We start from the raw sequence: 18,534 nt of genomic DNA, 5'->3' as shown, positions 1-18,534 counted from the left end.
ATTGGTGAAGACACTAGAAGATGGAAGGATCTCACATGTCCATAGTTGATAGAATTAATTTTGTTAAAATGGCCATATTATAAAAAGTGGGCTATAGATTTAATGTGATTAAAATACCAATGATGTTCTTTACGAAACTAGAAAAATAATACTAAAATTCATATGGAGGGACAAAAGACCCGCAATAGTCAATTTTTCTCCTGAGAAAAAAATAGTGACACTGGAGGCCACCAGCATCGCAATACCTGATTTCAAATTATACTGCAGAGCTGTAGGAACAACACAGCATGGTACTGACATAAAATCAGGCACACAGACCAATGGAACAGAAGCCACAGAGACGAACCCAGACAGATATAGTCATCTGATCCTTGACAAAAGTTCCAGAAACATATGTTGGAGAAAAGACAACCTCTTTAACAAATGGTGCAGGAAAAACTAGATATCCATATATAGAAGAATTAAGCTAGATCCCTATTTCTCATCCTGTACAAAAGTTATCTCAAAATAAATGTAAGACCTGAGTATAAGACCAGAAACTTTGCTACTGTTAGAAGAAAAAACAATTAGGGGAAACACTTGAACATATAGTTACAGGAAAAGACTTACTGAATAGAAATCCTATACCTCAGGAGTTAAGAGCATATCAGTAAAAAGGATGGCATCAAATTAAAAAGCTTCTGCAAAACAAAGGGAATAATTAACAGAGTAAAGATACCACTGACAGAATGGGAAAAAAATCTGTGCTGCCTACTCTGATACTAACAGAGGGTTGGTATCCAGAATACATATTAAAAAGCAAAAACCTCAACATTAAAAAAATCAAGTAAGGGCTGGGGTTGTGGCTCAGTGGTAGAGCACTTACCTAGCATGTGTGAGGTACTGGGTTTGATTCTCAGCACCACATATAAATAAATAAAAAAATACAGGTCCATCAACAACCAAAAAAAAAAATTTTTTTAAAGAAAATCAAATAGCCAGGAATAATGACACATGTCTGTAATCTCAGCTGCTTGAGAATTCAAAGCAGGTGGTTTGTAAATTTGAAGCTACCCATGGCAACTTAGCAAGACCCTGTCTCAAAAATTTAAAAAAATATATTTTTAAAAGGACTGAGATGTAGCTTAGTGGTAGAGCACCCTGGAACCCTGGGCTAAATCCCCAGTAACACACACACACACACACACACACACACACACACACACACGCGCGCGCGCACGCGCCACATCAAATAACCCAATTGATAAATGGGAACTTCTGAAAAGGAAAGTACAAATGACCAACAAATATATGAAAAAATGTCCAACAATCTCTAGCAATCAGGGAAATGCAAATTAGAACTACACTGAGATTCCATCTCACTCCAGTTAGAATGGCCATCATCAAGAGAACAAATAGCAATAAATGCTGGCAAGGACGCAGAGAAAATACACTGTTGGGAATGTAAATTAGTACAGCCACTATGGAAATCAGTTTGGAGGTGCTTCAAAAAGCTAAAAATAGATTACCATATGATCCAGCCCTACCACTCCTCGGTACTTATCTAAAGGAATTAAAATCAGCCAACTATAGAGACACATGCATACCCATGTTTATGGCGGCACAATTCACCATAGCCCAGTTATGGAATTAGTCTAGGCACCCTTCAACAGATGAATGGATAAAGAAAATGCAGTATATATACACAAGGGAGTTTTATTCATCCTTAAAATAAAAAAGAACAAAATAATGTCATTTGCAGGAAAATGGACAGAACTTGAGACAATTTTTTTTCTTTATTTTTCGTTTTGGTACTGGGAATTGAACCCAGAGATGCTACGTCCCCAAACCAACCTACCTCTCTCTCTCTCTCTCTCTCTCTCTCTCTCTCTCTCTCTCTCCCTTCCTTCCTTCCTTTCTTTTCTTTTGAGACTATCTTGCTAAATTTCTGAGACTAGCCTCCAATTTGTAATCCGCTTTTCTCAGCCTCCTGAACCCCTGGGATTACAGGCTACTGTGTCCAGCTGAAGATCATAATTTTGAGTGAAATAAGACAGACTTAGAATAATATCATGCTTTCCCTCATATAAGAAGCTAAAGGGGAGAAATGAAAAGCCATGTAAGTAGAAGGGTGATTAGTAAAAGAGAGAGAGGGGGTTGTGGGAAGAGAGAAGGATAGAGTAGAGAACGTTTTGAGGAGGAAAATTGATCCAGTTTGTCTTTATGTATGTATATATATCAGATGGGACTGGAGAAAATTTTTTCTTTATTTTTCACAATGAAACCCACCTTTCTGTATAATTGGGATACACCAATAAAAATAAAATTCATTTTTTGTCAGAAAAACGTAAATTCCCTAAAATGTCATTGTAAGTTTTTGTCTTCAAACAGAATTTATTACTGACAACAAAAAATATCAACATATTCACTTTGTATTTTACAATATAATCTTGACTGTGCCATTTTCTTGATATTTTGAAAAGTCCTACGATTTTTCTGAGCAGACAATACATTGTGTTGGTTTTTTAAGTGCTAGGTTTATAATTTTTAAGTGCATGCTAGGTTTATAATTTTTTAGATTTATTTTTCATTTTTCTGGAGCTCAGTCCCCTGAAATGCAAGTGAGTCCATCTTCTCTGACTCCTACTTACTCTAAGTTAGTGATGACTTTTGGACCCTGTGGTTCACGATTTTTTTTCATTCTTGATGCTCTAAGTCTGGACTTTGCAGTGGTGCTCAGCTTCTGACGGTCTCGGGAACTGATGATGGCTTACTTATCTCCATCAGCTTAGAAAATGTCCTTCCCATGTGCCCAGTTTCCAACCCCACTGACTGAACACATCCTGTCCTATAGGTGATATTCTTGTCTATAGGTGATATTCTTGCAACTTTGTCCCTGAAGCTGGACAGTTTCAACTGGAACTTGAAGGTGCTAACATGGACCTCTGCGTAACAGGGAAGAAGCAGTAACTTTGTTAGATTATATCCTCTAATGTGAGAGTTTCACCTGAAATGAGACATAACAAGAAGGAGGTTGCTTAGGACTGGCCAGACCCTTCCTTGAAGTCTGACATTTGGAAAGTCAATCTCATGAAGCAGTTGAGAACATGGTTTGGCATCTGAAGAGTCCCAGGTCTGACTTTTGGCTCGGCCACTTCCTAGCTGTGTGGTCAGGGCAAGTGATTTAATTTCTCTGTCACTCACTTTCCTTATTTGGAAAAGAGGGAGGCAATAGTATTTGCTTTGCAGAATTAAATGAGGTAATGTTTATAAAATTACATGAGATTTTGTCTGGAATGAGCACAGTGTCTGGCATGGGGGCCTGTACATCTTGGTCCCTTCTACCCTCATCTTGATCATCTCTAAAATCACATGGGAGATGCTATTAATAACTCTCTCAGTCTCTCTCTCTCTCTCTCTCTCTCTCTCTCTCTCTCTCTCTCTCTCTCTCTCTCTTCTAAAATCACTCTTTGTCCAGAAAAACAAACTTTTTAAGATTCACTGTGTAGATTCAAAGCACCCATAATAATGATGGCAATGCAATTATTAGAATTATATGGGAATTTCTTATTCCCCTGGTCTTCTAGACAGCAGATTTCCTGAGTTCAAATAGCATCATCATCTTCTTGCCTTGGTTCCTGGACCAGGAATAGTTGTTGAATGAATATGTCTGCTATTTTGAGTAACTCTGAATGTGCCATTTAATCTTAGTGTTTTCTGCACAAATGAGTCCTTGTTGACTATTTGTGTGTTCACTTCTATTCCAGAATTTTAGTTTCTTCCTTTATGGGGTAGAATTTTTTATTAAATGATTTATTTATTCTAATTTCTTAAACATGATGGCAGAATGCAATTCATTTCATATTACACATATAGAACACAATTTTTCAAGTCATTGGTTGTACTTGAAAAATTTTCATACCATTTGTGCCTTTATACATGTACTTAGGGTAATGATGTCTAACTCATTCCACCATCATTCCTACCCCTTGACCCCATCCTTTCCCCTCATTCCCCTTTGTCCTATCTAAAGTTCCTCCATTTATGGAGTAGAATTTTTAAACATATGCTTGTGTGTCCAAGATGGACATCAATGATGGGTTTTAGCAATTGTTAAGTATAGAAATGAGAAATAAGTTAGAACAGGAGAGGAAATAATGTTCTGGATAGGTTAATGTCTACACGGTGTGTGGGGGGGAATCTAGTAGATTGATTTTAAGGTTTGAGGACAGGGGGTCCTGGGAAAAGTGCTGAGAATGAAGACAGCACATTCCTTCCCACACTAAGCACATAACTCTGCATGAATTTGGTTTCATTTCAAAAAACGGAGTGTTCACAGACTGAACACACCCCTATAAACTTGACCCTGGGAGGGCAGCAGATAAACTTGGGGGACCATTCTCAGACAACAATCCCCTGAGATTTTAAGCAAATTTTGACATATTCCTATAAATATTTTTAACAGACACAATGTAACATTTCTCCCATCCCCTACCAGTTTTATACAAAAAATGGGTCAAAATGACCCAGAAAAGCAAACACTGCATAAGGTCAGATAACCCATTACCTTAGCGATGTGGTATTCATAAAATTTGAAGCACTGAAATTTCACATAAACACCTCTGGATTTGTTCTAGGTTTTCTTTCATCTTGAGAATACAAATGTGTCTCACACTTTCCATAATTAAGGAATGAAAACACTTGAGATAAACAGCACTTCTCCTGGGAGGCCAAATACTTCTCTTGAAGAAATGCCAATTCCATGTCCCTGTGGTGAGGCTCAGTATTTGTAGAGTCACCAATTATAATATCTTAGATCCAACAGGGACTCGAAGATTCCAGTCTGTTTCCACTCCCCACCTGCCCTACACCAGCCTTGTCTGCAGGCTTTACTGTTCCTTTGGGTAACTATAACTGATAATGGATTTAATGTTTGAAAATATACTCTGTCCAAAGTTCTTTCTATAAATCTAATCTATATCTCCTGTTGCAGCTTCAAACAGTTCTATTAGTTCTGCTAATCCATAATCTAACAAATATATATGGGGTGCTTTGATTTATCAGCAGCTGTGTGTGAGAACCAAAAGCAGGAAGTACATTAACCGTGATTAATTGCCAAATGGGTGGACCAGAAAATAACAACTTTGAAGTTTAGAGAATGGAGAGCATGGTGCAGGAGGAATTGGAACTGGATCCACAAAGATGGATGGATATGGGTCAGTTGTGAGAGAAAGGAAGGACAAACCAGATGGCATAAATAGTGTGAGGAAAAGCACAGAAATGGGAAGAAAATAAAGAGAAAAATTTACGTGGAAATGAGGACTTGAGAAGAAGAATAGTTGGAGGTGAGTCTGCATAGGTTCTCAAATGCCATACTAAGGGATGGCCTGTCCCATAGACCAGTGGCCTCTAAAGCCAGAGAGTATATAAAAATCCATTTGTGCACAGGAAAACATTTACTTTTTATATAGAAAAAGAAATGAATTTTACTAATAATTACTTGCATTGACAATGTTGTATATGTGTCATTTATATAAATATACATATATGGTGATTTATGCTCAAGTTCATTGAGCATATATAAATTGATATTTTATTGATAGAGATGCATGTTTCAAAAAAGGCTGGAGGCAGAATATTGCTACAAATGATAAAGAATGATTGAAGATGTTTCACATGGCCAGGGACATGTTCAACACAGCATTTTAAGAAGATAAATTTGGTGGCAGTTTTTGAGTTTTTTTGAAAACTGATTGCAAAATGGATAAGTACTACTAAATGTGCTGTGGTCTGAAACCTAAACTTAAATGGAATCAAGAACAAAAAGTTATAGTTAATCATTGGTCAAAAATAACAAAGAATTAATAATTCAATCATGTATAAGTAACCTCATATAAATTATTGGTAACTTCACAACTAATTTTATACACAAGGAAAATCTGAAAGTGTAGAATGTATCATCTCCATCTGCATTACCATAGAAAAGAGCTTTTGGAAGAGTTAACGAAAATAGCTTAATGAGGGCTTCTGAGTTTTCCAGCAATGTATTCATCATCTTCTGTTGGGTATTAAAAATGGATCCCAGAAATGTTCTCCTCTCTGTTGCTTGTTGCCGTTGTGTTTCTTTTTGTTAATCCCTGATCCAAGCACCAACAATGTTGTTGTTCTTCCTACAGCTGCATCTTCACAAGAAATATAATTTAAAGACCCACATTGGTGAATGTAAATTTGAAAGGAGCTTTGGTCCTACTCATACTTGATTCATCATCATTTTCTTAAGAGCTGTGCTGTTTAACATCTCACTAGTTGATGTTTTTGCAAGATAGAACTCTTAACCAAAGTGTGATTCAGAGTTCAAATCTATCATTAGCCAGGCTTCTCAATTTCTCCTTACAGATAAAAAAAACCACTCTAAATAATGATAGGGAAAAGGAAATAGTACATTTTAAAATGTCAACTGGATCAGATTTGGGTTCTGTACATGCTACTAACATTATCTTAAAAGTACATGATTGAAAGAGTTATGCTATCAGGCAATTTCAATAAGAAAAACAAATTCACGTATTTTAACTCCAGTCAGGCAACAGATTTAAGCTTAACATTTGTCTCAATCAACTTACACTAGACTATAGATTGTGTATGAGTGCATATGTGAAGGTATTTTGGCTGAAAATAAATAAAATGAAGTATATAAAAAAGTCAGTAAAAACATGAACACAAAAATAAAGGCAATAAGATTAAAAGTTCAAAATTAAGTAAAATTGAACATTCTCCTTCTATATAAGTTGATACCCTGTCTTCAGGGCATTGATAACATATGTCAAGAAACTTGAAAATGTTTATATTTAACTTAGACTCAGTATTTTTATTTTTAATATAGAATTTGTCTAAAAAATAAAAACCTTAGATGTCCAGTAGTTAGGGATCAGCCAGAAAAATTAAGAACCATTTTCCTGAAGATGGTTGATCATACTAAAAACCATATATTCCATGACTTTAATTGAAAAAAAGTAGTATAAAATTATATTAAGAATAACTCTACAATGGAAGGGTAACTGATGTGATACAGCAATCTGTATACGGGGTAAAGTTGGGAGTTCATAACCCGCTTGAATCAAACTGTGAAATATGATGTATTAAGAACTATGTAATGTTTTGAACGACCAACAATAAAAAAAAGAATAACTCTATATGTGCTTATATAATTTTATATGCATAAGTATATAAAACATATAAGGAAATATAACAATATAGGTTGTTTTTTGCTTTCTTTTGTTTTAAGTTTTAAAAAGGAAAAATATTTCCATATCAGAAAAAAATCAAAATTAAAAATTTGAGAAAGTTGTCAATTTAAAATAAAAATACCTATATGTTACAGTTTTAACAGGAGAAGTTCCCCAAAAGCTCACGTGTAAGACAATGCAAGAAAGTTTAGAGATGAAATGATTGGGTTTTTGAGAGCCTTAACCTAATCAGTGCATTAATCCCCTGATAGGGATTACCTGGGTGATGACTGTAGGCAGGCAGTATGTGGCTGGAGGAGGTGGGTCATTGGGGGGCACGCCTTTGGGGTATATATTTTGTTCTTGGTGAGTCGAGCTCTCTCTCTGCTTCCTGATGCCCTGTCCTGAACTGTATTCCTCTGCCACACCCATCTGCCATGGTGTTCTGCCTCATCTTGGGCCCAAAGCAATGGAGTTGGGGGTCTATGGACTGAGACCCCATGACCAGGGGCACCGAATAAACTTTTCCTTCTCTAGAATTAATCTTTTCAGATCTTTTGGTCATAATGGTGAAAAATTAAGGACTAAAACACCTGTAATTCTGTACCATTCTATATTTATTTAATAACTTGATCAACAAAAAGCTATTGACATACTAAATTTTGACTAGACAGTGCCGTGTTACAAAAATAGGCAATGTGATAGCAAATGAAGCAAATGTCAAAGTTGAAGCACATTTAATTACCTCGAAGTGCTTTTCCCTGTGTTGTTTGTGCTCTGGCCTCACAAAAATAGCATATCTTACTATCTCACCAACTTTCTGAACAGAGTAGGTACCAACATGCTTTAGATTAAAGGACAAGGCAGTACCTTTTGTTTATATTTATATACACATATTCAGTCAATCAGTTAATTAACACACATTTATTCAGCACTTGTTAAATGGTAGGTAGTAGTCCAGAGCATGAAAAAGGGAAATAAGAAAATTAATGGTTTGGCGGGAAGATCGACATTGAAGTATGGTTGGACATGAAAATAGAGATATACCTATATGAAGTTTTAGAAGTTTCAGAGGAACATTGAAAAAGTAGCAGCCATTCTTGCCTCTGAGTTAAGGAAAGCTTCCCAGAGAAAGTGACACTAGAGATGGGCTTTGTCAAATGAGTAGGAGTTTGCCAAATAGAAAAGGTGAAAAAGGATTATGGATAGCAAGAAGTGCATATGCAAAGGGCCAAAAATCTGAGGTGCAGGGCATGTTCACTACACCAGTAAGAAGTGTGGTGTAGTGAGAAATTAGGTTGAAAGGCAGGAGCAGGGGTGAGTGGAAAACTGAGTTGGTCCGGAAGCCTTCACACATTTGTAGTCACAGGAGTTCTGCTTTACCAGTGATTGATAGTACCTTTCCTGGCTATTAGAATCCTAATCATTATAATGAGGTAGGACTGTTCCCTTTGAATTATGGAAATTATAAGTGTTATGACCTGCTCCAGAACCATAGATTATAAATATTGTCACATCGCTTCCATCTCCTTTGCGATTAATCACCTAAGCCTCCACAGGGCTTGTTAGCCGCTGGTCTGTCACCCTTGAGGTCCCTCCACCACCTCTGAGATGTCCATGAATCCTGGGTCAGGCCAACAGGTCAGTGCTCCTCCAGAAACCCACAGCTGAGTCTGCCTGTGCCAGCTGTTCCCTCTGGCTGCTGTGTGGTGTCATTGTGCACCCATGTCACAGCAGTGTCAGTTTGGAGCAACAGGGTTACAGCTCCCTTTGTTTACATTTTTCCACCCTCAGCTGCATAAATCATAACCACTGCAACAGGGTGACTGCATCTGGAGGCGTTTCTGGAGTTGGCCTCACACCAGGCTGGAATTAGTCCTTGCCCTAGAACCTCAGGTTGAACCCAGGCCAATGGCCTAGACTCCTTTTATCAGGGTCCCTTTATTTATGAAGCTTCTAGGACCCTCCCTGTCTCAGCACCTCAATCAACAAGGCTCTCATCCCCATCCCTCAATCCAAGAAAATAGGGGTAGGGGCACAGAGGTTTCCCTTCCAGAGTCTCCTTTTTTATACTGATTCTCCTCCTGCCAATGTCCAGATTATTTCCTCAGTTGGCTCAAAACCTATCAGCTTGCAAGATAGACTTAAAAAAAAATTCTGTTGCCTTGCCCAGTGCCCCCACAACAAAGTGTCTAATTGCTTATAAATACATAACTAAGAAAGACACAAAGCAATTTTTCTAAAAACAAAGATCTTCAAGAGGGATGTTCTATTTCTGCCTTCAAAGAGAAGTTGCAGCTTACTTCCCTAAAACAATTCCTCTTTGTCTAACCACACCCTCTATTTTGAAAAATCAATGTTAATGTGCTTATTATATATTATATGAAAAATTGTCTAACTTGCACAAAGTAGAAATCAGTCTCAACCCCCATGCATTTACCCACTAAGCTTTAGTATCTCTTATTCAATTTGTATGCTTTCTTGTCATTATTTCTGTAACTCAGATACTGTGCTCATATTAATCAAGCTTATTGAAGGAAAAGAAATCTCTTCAAGTGTAAGCCCTCTCTTCCAAACTGTTGCTAAAGGAGAGTTTGACAACTAATGTATTTGTGAACTCATGTGAGTGTATTTCTATAACAGTTGTACTTTCTCTACAAAGTTAGGCAGAAGGGGAAACTTATTTGTAGTTCTAGAGAAACTAAGTAGTGGTTGGATGCTGGGATCAAGACACTGCTAACAAATAGTGTGTCTTAGAGGTCATGATTTGGGAAAAGCCATTTACATGTTTGGATTAATCTGAGTTCTTCTGCTGAAAGTCAAGTTTATTTTGTTTTGCCCTTCTCCTGGTGCAAACATAAGTCAACTGACCTTTTCAATTGATTAGCTTAATGATCATCATCTCTCAGCCTTCTTGTCTTTAAATTTGCAAATAATGAAAAAAAGTCAAAACAATTTATTTCATCTTTTCTCATAGGCACTCTTTCCCCCTTAGCATTATTACTCTCTGCAATGAAATGAAAATGAAATGCATGTATATCACATTTCATAAACCAAAAAATTGAAACAAAGTTCAGACACATTACTGATAGTTTTTGTTCTTTTAGAGAAGAACTATGATGTTGTAAACTGTTTTTTCGCTATCTGGAAGTCATAATTGAAATTCTAGGAGGTCAGGGGATCTATGGGCAGTTTCTTTAAATCTATAGGAAAACAATTTGCCTATCCTCTGCTGCAACTTCAGTAGGACTTGTCTCCTAGCCAGTAATTCCCACTTACCTCCAGCTCTAGAACTTTCTTTCATATGCTTGCTTTGGACTTCAGCTGCATCCCAACAAGCCAGGGCCAGAGTTGGAGACAAGGATCAGGACTGGGCTATTCACTTGTACCTCCGTTCCACCACCAAATGCACTCTCTGCATTTGACCTCATAGCAGTTTGTCATGTTGCTTCTCCTGCTCTCATTTTATTCCTGTAATTGTTGCTGCTGATATTTTATGTACTTCAAATTCATTAATTCTAAAACTAGTTTGGATTTGAGAAGCACAGTAAGTTCTATCACTTAAAAATAACAAGTATATTGACCAAATTATATCGTTATATTGTGTGCATGTACGAATGTGTGACAACAAATCCCATCAATATGTACAGCTATAATGCACCAATAAAAATGTGGAAAGAAAAAAATTATATCTATAGTTATATAAATATAATTTTATATTTATATATTTTATTGTTTTCAGATGTATTTAGCCTTTAACCTCATCCAGAAAATAATAATTCAGGCTGGCCCTCACTTTAAACGTGTGGAGCCTGCTTCTGTTTATTTGGATTTGAACATGCTAGATGTTGGGGTGAGGGAGCATTTTACACTGAAAACAACCATCCATTTTCCTGCAGGATGGATGAGATCTGTGTTTTTCTTGCAGGGCAATGCATTCTGTATACTCAAAGACATTCTAAGGGTCTTAGATGGCCTAGGGACCCAAATGCCACACTAGGTTCAGGGTCTGGTCTTTCATTGAATGAAATTCCATCATTTCTCTTAGGTTTAAAGACCATTTGATTATCAGAGTGAAAGGAGACTTTGGATTCAGTTAGGTGTTTGCTAAACACTGGGTTCCTCATCTCTCTTGGGGACCCTTCGCTTTGTGAATAGGTGCTAATGTTCCATCTGATGGGAACTGACCTTCACTAGGGCTTGATGGGGGAGAACACAGGGGCAGCATTCCAACAGATATCGACAGATACTTCCTCAGCAGCTCAGGAAATAATGCCAAGAATCAATAAATGGGATGGCATCACACTAAAACACTTCTGCACAGCAAAGGAAATGAAGCAAAGAAGCACCTACAGAATAGGAGACAGCTACTCTTCCTACAGATGACTAATATCTAGAATATGTAAAGAACTCCAAAAAGGCTCTTGACCATTTTGGGGCCAGCTATGCTTCTTTCTGAGGCCTTAGCATCTCTCAATTCACACTGATTGCTTCTTTATTATCTTAATGTGATATTGTGGGCCATCTGGTTAATTTGAAGTGTGAAGGAGACTAATCATATCTGTAATGACTCTAAATAGCACACCCAATCTACAAGGTGAATCAGAGCATTTGCTTTTAAAAAGTGAATTCTCTGTAGCCAATGCTGTTCATCCTTAAGAGAACCCCATCATTTTGATGATTTTTCCTTATACTGGGGGTTGAAACCAGGGATGCTTTACCACTGAGCTATATCCCCAGCCCTTTTTATTTTTTACTTTGAGACAGGATCTTGCTAAGTTGTCTGGGCTGGCCTCAAACTTGTGGTCCTCCTGCCTCAGCCTCCTGAGTCACTGGGATTACAGATATGTGTCATAGCATCTGGCCATTTTAATAATTTGATACTATTTTGCTGGGATATGCAGATAGATGTAAAAAGAAAGTGCATCTTTCTCCCTTCTCTTATAGATTTAAAAGTGTTTAGATTTTTTACTTGCAGCATATAAACAATATCACTTTATTCTTTCTTACTTTTTTTTCCTGTGTTGCAAACAAAATGTCGTTTGATACAAATGAATTCTAAGCATATTTCCTTTAGAGAAACCAAAGGTTGACATCTATCTTTAAAATTAGATTTCTTTCTCAGACAAGAGTTTAAGCTTGTGCATGAATCTGAGTGGGTAGTTGGACTCCATGGAGCAGGCAGTGGGTATACTCCAGGATTCTTCTACCCTGCGCACTTGAAAGCCTTTGGATGAATTTCCTCTCTGGGTATGTTCATATCCCTTCTTTACTGTGGGGTTGAAAGTGTGCCTGAACACCATTACATTGTTTTGTGGTTCATTAGTAAATGTTGATTACATGGCAGCCACAGGGTTGTCTTATATATTATGGCATCCTCTCTCATTTACTCCTCAAAACAACCCCAGGTAAGAGTTATGGTGTAGGCAAAGATTATCTCCACTTGTCAGATAAGGAGACTAGGTTCAGGCAGGTCAACTTCCCACTAGTTATCTAGTTATCACCTAATGATAGGAGGGTTCCCCAAATCTGTCTACCTTTTTCAAATATAATGCCTATCAGAAGAGTTTTAAATGAGGCCAGAAAAAGTGGTTTAAGTTTTATTCTAATCAGTACATCAAGCTTTGCACTCATTCCTTCCTCCAGTGCCACTTAATAAATACTTAATGTGTGTCAAACAATCTGGGGACCAGGGACGTTTCAGTGAATTAAAAAGCATAAAACCCAGCCTTCCAGAAGCTTCCATTTTGGTTATGGGAGGTTCTGAGCAGAGACATGAAATGCCGTAACTTAGGCTTTGCAAAGGACCTGTCACCATAATGTGCAGCATCACCTGCAGAGAGGGAAGAGCTGTGGGGAGGCAGCGCAATAATCCAAGCAGAAGGAAGTAAGGACTTGGAGTGGAGCAGAGTGCAGGTAAGAAGTTGGGTTCCAGATGGATTTAGGTGGAAATGCTGGTAGAATTTGTTGAGAAATTGGATGTGGAAATTGCTTGTCTAGATTTTACCTGGGACTCAGGTCAGCCTACGTCCTCACCTGTGGTCTTATGGTGATGTTTAAATGCTTGAGTGAAAAGTGACTTCACCCTATATTCCAGTGGAGAATGCAACTCCTTCCCCTCTCAGTTCCTTGGTGTTAGGTTTGTGAAAGGAGAATGCTTGTCAGTGCCTGGCGGAGGGAGGATGGAGTTCCCAGTCTCAGGGGCACTTGTCATCCAGGCTGCGACTGCTCCGCTGCCTCCTTCTTTCCAAGGCTGTGCCCCCAGGTGGTGCATGTAGGTGGTTATTCCTGAGATTTGTAGCATGACCATCTCAGAGCCACTCAAAGTACATTTCAATCTTTCCCAAAGGCACTTCCCGTGAAGAGGCAGGAAGATGAATCCTCTTAGTTAAGATTTAAATCCTGCTTCATTTGTTCTGCCATTCCTATTTCTCAAAAATGACATGATCAGGTATGAATCAGGACAGATTTTAATTCTTGCTGACAAAAGTGGCACTTTTCACATACCGTTTTACCCTGTGTTTTTAAGTTTGGAAAAGAGCTTTCTTGTAGTTAAATTTTACTGAATAGACAGAGTCACTCAAAAATGGTTCTAGACACAGCAATCTGCCACTAGCCTTAAAAACTTCAAGATACAAAGGCTCCTTGACTTATGATGGGGTTACATCCTGATAAACCCATCCAAAGGTGAAAACATCACAAGTCAAAAATGCGTTCAACATACCTCATCCTACCAACACCCAAGTTCCGTAACACAGCACACTTCAGAGGACTGGTGAGTCTGTGGCTGACTGGCTCTCTTTTGCTGCCCAGCATCACAAGAAAGGATCATGCTATATATTGTAGACTTGACATAGATATCAAAATTTGACAATCAAAGTTCATTTTCTACTGAATGTGTGCTTGCTGTTGTGCTATCCTAAGGTCAAAAACTAGCAAGTGGCACTATCATAAGTCAGGGACTGTCTATATAAATTTGTTTATTAAATTTATCATAAATTTGTTTATCAATGAAATTTCCACCAAGCTGTTGGTGAAGCAATAAGGTGAATAACTGTCATCCTCATTCAGTTAATTTTCATTGACCTTAAGGGAATGACCTTATATTTCCAAGTAGAAGAAAAAAATTGGTCATGGGTAACCATAAATGTTTCATCTGCTTCTCAGTTATTACATTACTGAAGGTAGCAGGAGAAGCTAGGTATACTTGTAGATTCAAACTAAGAAGTAATCTCCAACACACCTTATCTTGAAATAGAGCAAAACTTGATTTTGCTCTAACTGCACCTTCTAGATATGACCTAATATCTCACTGAACTTGAACACCTGTTGGGCCCTGCAGGGCAGGATATCTAGTTAAGGCTGTGATCAGAGGCTCTCCTTCTTGGCCTATAAGACTGAATTCGTCACAACAAGTTTTGCCATTAACCTGTCCTGGAGCTCAGTACCAAAACTGCTCCTCTGCTATGTCAGCCACACACAGAAGCAGGCAGCCACACCAGCAAGAGAGGAGTGCCTCTGATTCTCCCCTCACTGCCTCCACAGTGCCATTTTTAGAAAGTCATAATCAACTGAAGCACTGATTTTTCCTTTATTTTTCCTAGGGCTCCGTCCAAAGAGGACTCTGCGCCTAGTGCTCTGGACTGCAGAGGAACAAGGTGGAATTGGCGCCTCCCAGTACTATCAGTCACACAAGGTAAAAACCAGCCGTGGATTGCTGAGTATTTGTACATATAATATCAGTGTAAGCCAAAAACACTGATGCTTTTGGTTTAAAAATTCCTGCTAATTGTCCCATTTAGGATTCTCAATAATACTTTGTGTTCAGCTAACCCTGCCAAACACTCCTTCTGTATAAGCTTTCTTCATCCAGCTCTGTGATGAGAACATACTGCTGAACTGAGGACGTTCTGGTGCAGAGCTAAGGGCTTTTCTATTCCTATTTCATGGTCCGCAGTCTTAGAAAACTCCCACCTTCACGCTGCCATTTTCTATAGCCTCTCTAGTTCTTCTGTACTTGTGTGTTCTGGAGATATGGACAGGCCCTCTCCTCACCAAGCACCTCCTCCCATACCTCTGTGTGCTAAATCCTTCTGGAAGCCCTGGTATTTGAGGACCCAGTCATGGGGCCTTGAGTCAGCCAACAGCATTGCCCTCATGATGTTTGGGATGGGGCAGCCAGAGGTCTCAGACCTGGGAATGTGGAGGATAGTTTGGCTTGACACTAACTGTGATTCGGCAAGAGTGGAGCCTAAATCAAGAAGGGAATGTGGAAGAACATGATTAGAAATCCAAGACCATTTGGGGATGTGGAGATTAGCCTCAAGAACAAACGTGGAGAGAGCAAAACACTAAGGTCAGAAGTAGTGTGGATCAAGCCAGAGGAAGCGCCAAAGTGGTGCGTGTGCTGCTGGGCAGGGTTGTGTGGGCAGGGAGTGGAGGGGCTGCATTGCTGCCACTGCTGCGGATCATTGTCCCTCAATCTCCAGATTGAAAGAAACAGAATGTCAATTATCCAAGTCAGAGGGCGTTTGTTACTTGAATTATATTTATACCATTTTGGGGTCCATTTTTTACAGAGTCAGTCTCTATTGTCTTATTTCAATTAGTTAGAGCATGAATTTGGGGTCTTGAATTTGATCACTGATTTATAATTGTTTACTATACAAAGTACTCATGATTTATGCCTACTCTTTTACCTTTGACCTCCAGCAATCCTGGTGATAAGAAAATTCAAGACAAATGTCCTTTGGTTGGTGGGTCAGTAACATCATATTCCATATGTCATGGTAGACCCCAAAAGTACATAAGGATTGTTCTAGATTCAGCAACATTCAGTTAACATTTTCTGAGTAATACTATGTCTCATGTACTATGTTGGATATGAGGTTTAATCTAATTAAAAAGATTCATGCTGCCCTTATAGAGACTACAATGCAAAGGACATTGACTACTGAACTTCAATTTTATGTGCTAAGTCTTCTGATAAAGAATAAGGTGTTGATGGCGGACACAGGAAGTTCACCCAACTGGACTTTGAAAGGCAGTTGGAATAAGGTGTGTGGAAGAAATGACATCTAAGTTGAGTCCTAAAGACTGAATCAAAGTAATCAAAGGAAAGAGAGTGGGAGGGAGAAGCAGAGTACCAGAGCTTGTGTGTGCAAAGGCTGGAGGTAAGAGAGGATGCAGATCCTACAGAAACAGAAGGAGCTCAGAGTGGCTGGGTGCATTGTGATGCTAGCATAGAGTAGATATGTAAACAGGAGACTGAACAAGAACATATAAATCCTGCTTAGAAGTTTATATTTTATCCTCAGGGCAAGAAGGGTAACTGAACTATTTTTAAGGAGGAGCTTTAAAATTCTATGCATCTTAGACTTCATAGAAAACAGAATATTTGAAAGAACTATTCTTAAAACTCTTTTATTCGCTATAATATACTCTACCCCAGGGGTAAAAAATGGATTTAATCCCCAATGGATCAGCTTAAAATTTCTCACCACTGAAATTTCTGGGATCTGAAAAAAGATTTATTTCTCTATAAGGTTTTGAGTTTCACCATAACCTACTGAAATGCATGGATGAAATCAGGAATGACTTGATTTTAAACTTCTAAGAAATTGGGAGGGACACACAAACACTCACATTCATTCATTCTCTCTCTCTTTCTTTATGAAATGATGCATAATTGCATGAACAGACCTGGTGTGTCTTGATGTTATCTCTGTTACCTTCATACAAATGCTTCAGCTTGCAGGTGACTAAGTCTGCATTGAATTTTCAGGGATGGAAAAAAGAAATTACAGAAACAAAAAACATAAGCTTTTTATTTTAGGGTAGCTCTTTATCTTACATTTTAAAAGACTTTCTGCATGTTTCACATAGAAACATTGCCAAAAGCATAAGCATTTGGGGTAGGGGTTACTGAATTTAACTTAAAAGTAAATATATAGCAAGTCACAAACTTGAAGGAGGGAACAAAGCAGATTGTCTTCTCTGAGGCATCTCTGAATGCCAACAGCATCCCGTTCAGTGCAGTCACAACAGAGATCCTCTGTTCTAGGTAAGGAATGGCAAGTTTTGGAACAAATTAGTCCTCCAGTTTCAATGACAGCATAATACAAGTTTATTCCTTGCTTATTTAACATCCAATATACTTATGATAGGGTTCTGTTCCATGTAGATATTCAGGCTGAGAGATTTCAGCAACGTGGCCTTTAATATGCTTTGAGCAACAACATCCAACTGGCAGGTCGGGGGGATGGTGGGAGGTTTTGAAGGGATAGTTCTGGAAGTGGGTCACATGGTTTCTACTTACATTCCATTGGCAAGAACTAGTCAGGTGGGGCTGGGGATGTGGCTCAAGTGGTAGCGCGCTCGTCTGGCATGCGTGCGGCCCAGGTTCGATCCTCAGCACCACATACCAACAAAGATGTTGTGTCCGCCGAGAACTAAAAAATAAATATTAAAAAATTCTCTCTCTCTCTCTCTCTCTCTCAAAAAAAAAAAAAAAAGAACTAGTCAGGTAATGGAACTGCTTGGGTATTAGGTGACACAAGGCTGGCTGGGCAGTCACTTCCCAGCCACAACCCTGCATACACTATTAAAGGAGAACACACAGTTCTGGTGCAAAACTAGCCCATGCAGAGGTCTTCCTCTCACTTTGTTCTGGATTCTTAATCAATTTCAGCTGCCCAAGAGACCAGTTGCCACAGTCTCACCTGCCATGGTGCTCAAGGCAGGATCAGCTCTGTAAGCTGCCTTTTAGGTAAAAATGTTTATCACCACCACTACCTTTGCCCATCTGTACACAATAAGAAAAGAAATCACAGTATTTGTTCATAAAGAGCTTAGAAAATTTAACAATAACTTTAAACTTATATAAACTTATAAAACAACATGTAGAAAATTATTTTTTCTTTTCATTGTTCTGAATGTACACTTTCTTTCCCTGTGAAAAATCTATGTAACAGTGAAAGTACTACAAAAGTTATTTTAATGGACATATTTAGGTAAAATTTATGGAAATAAAATTAATATTGTTCATTATCCTTTTCTTAGAAATGATCATTATCCTTTTTCTTAGAAAAGGATATATCTTTGTTTACAGTGTGCTTTTATTAATATATGCAAAGAAAAATATAAATCAAGTGATTTTAAATTATATACTACAATTTATAGCCAAACTAATTTTCAAAATGTTACTCAGATTAATTTTAAAATACCTTTACTTTATAATTATGCTGTCTTGTGAAATATTACCTCAATTGTTATAATAACTGTTAAAATTTACTAAATTTACTAAACAATTCATTAAATTGTTATGAAATAT

At 38.0% G+C, this 18,534-nt stretch overlaps 1 protein-coding gene across 3 annotated transcripts in view; it reads left to right on the top strand.

The window, feature by feature from the left end:
• The window catches only part of Cpq (carboxypeptidase Q), a 441,872-nt gene that overhangs the window by 318,271 nt on the left and 105,067 nt on the right, over nucleotides 1-18,534 (top strand). For all 3 annotated transcript variants that reach the window (XM_040293837.2, XM_078016890.1, XM_021725165.3), the window contains exon 6: nucleotides 14,807-14,898. In XM_040293837.2, coding sequence (XP_040149771.1) covers nucleotides 14,807-14,898 — 92 coding nt within the window. The remainder of the gene's footprint in view (nucleotides 1-14,806; nucleotides 14,899-18,534) is intronic.

This window comes from Ictidomys tridecemlineatus, chromosome 7 (genome assembly GCF_052094955.1).
Source record: "Ictidomys tridecemlineatus isolate mIctTri1 chromosome 7, mIctTri1.hap1, whole genome shotgun sequence".
NCBI lineage: Eukaryota > Metazoa > Chordata > Mammalia > Rodentia > Sciuridae > Ictidomys > Ictidomys tridecemlineatus.
The sequence above is the reverse complement of the archived record's forward strand: the minus strand, read 5'-3'. Positions and strand labels throughout refer to the sequence as shown.